The sequence below is a fragment of the Nanorana parkeri genome, unplaced genomic scaffold (genome assembly GCF_000935625.1).
Source record: "Nanorana parkeri isolate BGI_ZX_2015 unplaced genomic scaffold, ASM93562v1 scaffold56, whole genome shotgun sequence".
Lineage (NCBI taxonomy): Eukaryota > Metazoa > Chordata > Amphibia > Anura > Dicroglossidae > Nanorana > Nanorana parkeri.
In genome coordinates, this window is record NW_017306324.1 from 728,137 (window position 1) to 736,125 (window position 7,989).

The 7,989-nt window shown below is 43.7% G+C and overlaps 1 protein-coding gene across 4 annotated transcripts in view; it reads right to left on the reverse strand.

The window, feature by feature from the left end:
- Positions 1-70: 70 nt before the first annotated feature.
- QRICH1 (glutamine rich 1) overlaps positions 71-7,989 on the reverse strand; it is a 39,347-nt gene continuing 31,428 nt past the window's right edge. For all 4 annotated transcript variants that reach the window (XM_018576121.1, XM_018576122.1, XM_018576124.1 and 1 more), the window contains 5 exons: positions 7,112-7,226; positions 4,284-4,392; positions 2,557-2,711; positions 2,366-2,465; positions 71-458 (listed from right to left, as the gene is read on the reverse strand). In XM_018576121.1, the coding sequence (XP_018431623.1) occupies positions 266-458; positions 2,366-2,465; positions 2,557-2,711; positions 4,284-4,392; positions 7,112-7,226 (672 nt within the window). In that variant the 3' untranslated portion in view covers positions 71-265. The remainder of the gene's footprint in view (positions 459-2,365; positions 2,466-2,556; positions 2,712-4,283; positions 4,393-7,111; positions 7,227-7,989) is intronic.

Here is a 7,989-nt window from a genome sequence, read left to right on the forward strand (position 1 = left end):
TAAGCCCATATAAAAGGCTCTTTCCCTCCAGATTCTTCTCAACCCACAATAAACCTTTATAGTAGTTTTCTTAAGATGCACATTTGTATGTTTTTTCTTTATACTTTATTTTCTTTTTAACAGAAGAAGCCTAAAAGGGCTCCATAACTACACCAATAATTATAATAATAAAAAAAAATGTAGGCATCTTCTCTTAGTGTAAAAGTCTGTACACGTTTATTTTGTAATGTCACATTCCCTCCACTATTGGAATCGGTTTTTATTTTTAGTGCATGTTGTTGCTGTTGGCGACCGCAATGGCTTCCTGAATTTCTCGGACAATCAGTATTCGAGTCAGCATCTGCTCCATCTGCTCTCTGCTGATTGGCTGGGTGGAGTACCAGATCGGACTGTTCGGGGCGACCACGGGCTCTGGCGTCAGGTAAAAAGTGTCATTTCGACCTTTCACGCTCTGCGGGCTGGATGGGGAAAAAAAAGAAAAGAAACAGGCCTGTCAGAAATGCACGCTTTGTTATGGGACATTCTCATCATGTTATGGACCATAAAGGATCCGATATATAAGCCTAATCCTGACACTCCTCAAGAATTCAGAATGGATATGAGGTACCTACCCACCAAAGTATAATCTGCCTATTATATTTTGCCTTCCCTGGTTCCACCTTATCAACATGTTTATGACATTTCCAAACCTAGCCGTTTTCGTTAAATACGTTATATGATGACATCACTAGGTCTGCATGCTTCTCTATACAATGCAGGCAGATCATGGCAAGTGGGAGGGGCCAGCATGCTTCATACATAGCTTCCTGAAAACATCACTGCACTCTGCCTTGGTCCTCCCTTCAGCCCTGATGCAAGCAGTGAGCTGGGTTTTGGGAGGAGTTATGCAAATATCTAAATGCTTTGACGGGTGGATGGCAGTCTGGAGGGGTGGGCATTCCTAGGCAGGCTGTATTTGCATGTAACCCACCCTAGGTAATGCCCACGTGTGATGCCGAGCCACCAGATAGCAAGAACTGAGATCCCATGAACGAAAGCTGGGGGCCAGGGGAGGAAAGACCTAGATCAGGGATGTCCAAACTCCGGCCCTCCAGCTGTGGTGGAACTACAAATCCCATGGGGCATTGCAAGATTCTCACAGACATGACTCCTGGAGAGATGTATCATGGGATTTTTAGTTTCACCACAGCTGGAGGGCCGGAGTTTGGACATCCCTGACCTAGATAATGCTTGACATCCTCCAGCCAGGAAATGAGTTGGGTTGTATCCGAATTGCTGCAGTTTCTAATGCACATGGTGGGACGCTGACAGTGTGCAGTGAAATCAGAGGAAGCCATTTCAGTCCAGGAGAGGAGCCGGTACAAGACTGAGAGGGAAGGCCGGAATTCAGCCTTTAAAGTGGAAATCCAGCTTTTAATTCACATTTTGCATAACATGGGAAAGTGTTGGAACCTCTGTCAGGTCTGCACGATGGCCGCATCCCCATTAGGCTACACAGACATAAGGTTTGGCTTACTTCCACTTCCAATTAGACATAGTGGAGAGTGCAAACTATTTCTCATGACAGACACTGAAGAGCAAGCAAAGTCCCTGACAACTACCAAACATCGAGCCTTATTCCAAAGCTGCAGTAAGCAGAATATTTATGGCGCCGCTCTGGAAAAGTGACATGGTCGGCCCATTCAAAAATATACAAATTTGCCCAGAACTTTTCAAAAGCTTTGGAAGCAGGATGACGACAATATGCAACCTATCCAGAAGGGGGCGCTGAATGAATAACAATGGGACACAATTTTTTTTATCTCGGCAAGAAAAACGGATGTAGACCAGACATAACAAAAAATTTAAAAAGATGTGCACGTCATTAAAATATTTCTAAGAGAACACACACGAAAACAACCAAAAAACACAAATCTGTTTTGAGTGCTAACTGGATTTTGCCTGTTTTGCAAACCATGATATGGACACGAAGGCGCCCATTCAGAAAGCATTTAATGGGGGGTTGGGGTCATGTGACCAGCCTCTCCACCAATTGCCAAGTGTCCTCTGCAGCATCTAAGAAAGAACACCATGGAACTTCAGTGTCCTGCAAAGAACGATATCTGCTCTTCACTATCAATAGAACCCAATTTCTTGTTGCTCTCGGAGCCGAGCATTGTTCTGGAGGTCCAGGAAGTGGTGAATGAAACTGATTAGTACAGTAAGCATCAGCGTTCCGGACTAAACATACACTTCATTAGAGGCAACGCGTTTCACTCGTGGACTAATGTACCCCTGTCAGAAATCTCCTATAGGTTTAGTAGATTTTACACTGCCGTTATGTCACGTGGTGAAAAGTGATTGATTTTTTTTTTTTTTTACATACCATTTGAAGAGGTAGAAATCGTAAAGTTTAATGGGGCATCTCAAGGGATTTTCCGGGTTCTCAGTTTGCTCTGCATACATGTCGTCTGTTATTGGAAAACCTGGAAAAGAGAGACGGATACATAAAACAGAACATGATGGTGAACGTCTGTTTACGTGAAAAAGAGGCTCCCAATTTTCCAGGGATCATACCTTTCTGTTGCCCCGCCTGGTGAAATCCGAGGGCCTTCAGGTATCGGATGCTCGTACTCTTATCTTTCGGGTTGGAAGGATTCTTTTTCGTCTGTCTTAGAACTTTGGAGAAAGCCAATCTCATGTGCTGATCAACGGTTTTCAACAAAAAGTACCTGGATGGGAAGGAATACATAAAAACAGACTGTTAAGCCTCATTCACACACAAAACAGTATATACACAAAATTGTATATTGTGTATATACGCGCCTATACGAGGGTATATGCGTGCACTATATGCAATCCCAGAATGCATCACTCGTAATGGAATTTTTAATGTACTGTACGCATGTATATACGCGTTTATACGCAGAAATACGCTGCCCGGACCCATCTCTGTTCCATTCTGTTTTTGCGCATATATACACTACGCAAATATACGGCTCCATACGCGGCTGTGTGTATGGAGCCATTTATTTGCATATGTTGCATATGATACAATACGCACGTACGCGCATATATGCGCGGCAGTGTGAATGAGGCCTTAAACAAAAATGTAACCTGGCTGACAGCCTGAAGCAACACACAATGAAAGCTGAACTTCAGGCAGAAATAAGACACAAATTAAAGTGACACTGAACTCCGGAGTTAAAATCTTAAAAATACATTCAGGTACCTTAACGATTAACAACAATGTCTCTTATTTGTGTGTCACTCGGCTGTAGATCCTCCAATCATCTCTGAATTGGTGCCGACACTGTCCTTCCTTCTGGAGGGGGGCTACTTTTGTTCCCCATGGTCCCTGTGTGTGTAGTAAAGTAGTCACCGCTCCAAGCTCGCTCCTGTGATGGACTACAATCTCGCGTTTAGTTTACTAATTTGTATTGGGATTGTAGTCCATCACGGGAGTGAGCTTGGAGTGGTGACTACTTTACAAAACAAGTAGGAACCAGAGGTCTTGCTGCACTCCTTACCGGAACATCCAAAGACCCGTGCAAATGGGTGGGTGCTTGTAGTGACCACGGGTTGCACTGTAACTCAAATGACGAAATAAAGTCACCAGCACACCAAATAATAATTTAGCAATAGTCCATTTAATGACACATTGCCATCCAATGCATAGAATGGCAATGTGTCATTAAATGGACTATTGCTAAATTATTATTTGGTGTGCTGGTGACTTTATTTCATTACTTTACAACACACACACACACAGGGACCATGGAGAACACAAGTAGCCGCCCCTCCAGAAGGAAGGACAGTGTCTGCACCAATTCAGAGATGATTGGAGGATCTACAGTCGAGTGATACACAAATAAGAGCAATTTCTGTTCATAGTTAAAAGTTACTTGAATACATTTTTAAGATTTAATTTCTGAGTTCAGTGTCACTTTAATGCTTTGACTTTTTTTTTTTTCTCCCACTCACAAAAAACTGGCCTGGTCATACAAGTGAAAGAATCTCAGTGATTGTGCCTACAACAGGATTTGGCCACTGTCAAATGAAAAAGCCATTGGCCATGTAGGTACAAAATCCAATATGCTCCTAAATTGACAACACTAAGTATTTGTTGCACTGAAATCCCAAAAAACATCACCAGCCCTGTCTGCTAGACGACAGAACTCAACCGATCTCTAATGAATACATTGGTTTCGATCATTGCAAAAAATATATGCGGGCTTATTTCTGAAAAGCCTGCCAACACTGTGTGCGGAGAAAGTGGTATTTATCCAGTGATCAGCACTTACTTTGTGTTGAAGAACATGAGTGTAGTCAGCAAGGTGGCAGGAGAGTGGGCACCCAGCTGCTTGCACTCCCACAGCATTTCTTCTGTCACATGGCTGGGGATTACATAACCTGCAAAGATACAGCTGTGTTTTTAAACCTCTCTAACCACTGTGGCTTATTGTTCTATAACAACGTATGCATTCTGTATGGTTCTAACCCAAGCAAGAGGCAGCTGGATATACCGTGTTTCCCCGAAAATAAGACACTGTCTTATATTTTTTTTGCCCCCAAAAAACACACTAGGTCTTATTTTCAGGGGATGTCTTATTTTTTTTTTAATGTGCAACAAAATGTACAACAATCCAAAGTTATTTGGTATCACTCCGCCTGTCACAGTAACCGGCGCTATAGAGGAATATCGGCTAATGCGGTTTTGCTCCCTCCGTTGCCGCAGCCTTGCTTTCTACAGCGCCGGCTTCCTTTGCCACCAGGGACAGAGGTACCAGCGGTGCAGCAGTGGGGACATCAGACAGTGGACAGCGTGGTAAAGTACGGCACCATTTACCGGCACACATTACAGTACGGTACCATTACATTAAGCAGTGCCTTCAGGGGAACAGCAGTTGGTGAAGTCTGGAGGGAGTCCCCTGTCATCCCCTTAATACAGTATGTCCCTGCAGGCTGATACCATCTCTCCTGCAAGTTCCCCCTCACATGCTACCACCAAACTAGGTCTTATTTTAAGGTGATGTCTTATGTTTTTTTTAATGTTCAACAAAATGTACAACAATCCAAAGTTATTTGGTATCCCTCCGCCTGTCACAGTAACCGGCGCTATAGAGGAATATCGGCTAATGCGGTTTTGCTCCCTCCGTTGCCGCAGCCTTGCTTTCTACAGCGCCGGCTTCCTTTGCCACCAGGGACAGAGGTACCAGCGGTGCAGCAGTGGGGACATCAGACAGTGGACAGCGTGGTAAAGTACGGCACCATTTACCAGTACACATTACAGTACGGTACCATTACATTAAGCAGTGCCTTCAGGGGAACAGCAGTTGGTGAAGTCTGGAGGGAGTCCCCTGTCATCCCCTTAATACAGTATGTCCCTGCAGGCTGATACCATCTCTCCTGCAAGTTCCCCCTCACATGCTACCACCAAACTAGGTCTTATTTTCGGGGTAGGTCTTATATTACAGGAATCTTGAAAAAAAAGTACTAGGTCTTACTTTCGGGGTAGGTCTTATTTTCGGGGAAACAGGGTAGGAGCACAGAAAAACAACATTATGCAAAAACAGACAATAGTGTAAAATGTTATTCAGAGTGTTACCACTAAATTTAACCTTTAGGGCCGACAAAGGTGCATAAGGTGCAGTTACACTTAAGGTGCCCATACACCTTACGATTATCGTACGATAATCGTATGCGATCGACTTTTCGTACGACAATCGTAACGTGTGAATAGAGTGCCCGACCGATAGTACTGTACAATCGTACGACTTTTGACGGTCAAGCATGTTTGAAAACTTTGGCCGATCGTACAATGTTCGCATGGTTGGTGGCGTTTCCGTCCGTCAAAAGTTGTACGATTAACACTGCGCATGCGCAAACGAAAATAATTGCGGTCAATTACCACAAGTCGTCCAGGTGTTTTTTTTAACTACCGCTAATTGAACCTTGCGATAATTGGGGCAGGATGGGGGCGTCGTACGAAAATCGTACGACGGTTCGATCATCGGACGAAAAGTTTCGTACGATAATCGTAAGGTGTATGGGCACCTTTACATTGTATTGTGTCATGCCTCCAGCCAGTCTTTTACTCACCTGCCCTCAATCCAGCAAGATACCACCAGAGAAGACACAAAGCACCTTGTCGAAATCTACACCAGACTGGCACATGCGCTGTGTGCTCTCTATTCAATCCGATGGAGAGTATGGGCTCTGTGCTCTGGTGGTGTACAGACTCTTCACAGGACTGAATGCAGCAGTTTGGGAGATCCAGCTAAATTAGCAGCACAGATACCTACAAGACCGTCAGGGGGCTTCATACAAAATAAGTGCAGTTATAGGGCTGCAGCTAACGATTATTTTCATAAATCAATTATTTGCCCAATTATTTTTTCAACGAATCGGTTGGTTGCATGACAAAAAAATCTCTCATGAGAATAGTTGCCAACTAGCCTTATAATTGATTATTATCGATTTAATCGACTAGTTGTTGCAGCCCTATGCAGTTATTCTTAAAAGGATTTAAGAATACTGACATTCCTCTGTTACCAACTTGCCTGCTTTGCGACCACTCGCACTTAAGACGGACCGCCGATCGACCTCCGACCTTGCGCGTCAGTGGGACGTGTCGCAAGCGGAAGTGATGTCCTCCGATCTTCACTGCGGGTCCCGGTATTTTCATTGCCCGATGTACAGTACACTGTTCGGTACTGGAAATCTGCAACGCTGTACAGTACTGTATAGAGTTCCTCACTTAACGACCAATTCGTTTAACGACCTGGTCATAGGAATGGAACTCGGTCGTTAAGTGAGGAATACCTGTATATATAGGAATACCTGTATATATAGAACAGTAGAGCGACTAGGTGATGAGTGATGTGGTCTACTGGTAGGGGGTCCTGAGGGTGGTTACTACTAGGTTACCATTGGTGTGGAGTTTGTGCCAAATTACCCCAAAGTGTGTGTCAGACCTAAATTTGTAAACTCCTTTGCGGCAGTGAGTGCACTTTATCAAGCTCTGCATAATTTGCTGCAACTATAGAAAAAAGTAATTAAATACACAACATGGCAAGCTGGGATGTGAAACATAAAACAGTATATGAGTGATACCTTGAGCCATTCTTACCGAGTGGAGTGACTCGAGGCTGAAATGTCTTGATAACTTGGTGGAGAAATTCTGTAAATTTAAGGTAGTAGGGATCTGAAAATATGTCGTCCACTCTCCCGTTCTCACACAGGTACTGAAAAAGAAACAGGAACCTAAATACACGTGCAAAGCAAATAAAAAAAGGTAAAAATAATAACGGCGGAATAACTTTTAGAACATATCTCTACCTATCCAAACATACTGAAATTCATACCAACAACAATTACGTTCCGGCTGTCACTTTTGGCCTCAGACTAACAGAAAAGGTAGAGTTGAAGTGAAAGCATTTGTTTGCGCAAAACAAAAACAGAAAAAAACGGGATCACAGATCAGTGGCTCACCACAGACATGCTCAATATGAATAAAGCAATGTTTACACTGGCCTGGACCTGTAATGAGAACTATCACAGCACAGAGAAATGAAAGGAAGAAGCAAGGACTTATCTATACAGTTGATTGGTGTTCACTGCATATAATAAAATGATCCACTGTGTTTTAAAGTGAACCTGAACCCCAAAAGTGAAGATTTGCCATCCTATAGGTAACATCTAGAAATGTTAATTGTGCCTCAGCAGTACCCACAAAACCTATCATTTATCTTCAATTCTCCTGCCTCTTGAGCCTCATAGCTATATATCTGCAGTGTGAGATCATCCAAGGCACGGCTGCCTCTGACCGATAGTCTCACCGTGTTTGGAGTGGGATTTGGGGATTGCACCATTGTATTGGTCACCACTGTTCTCCTTGTGCCAGAAGAAATGCAGTGCAAGGATCTCCCTGCTTCATCCATTCTGAGAGCTGCACTTTTTGTACCTCTCCTGCTATTTTATTATTACCCCCCCCCCCCCCCCCCCCCC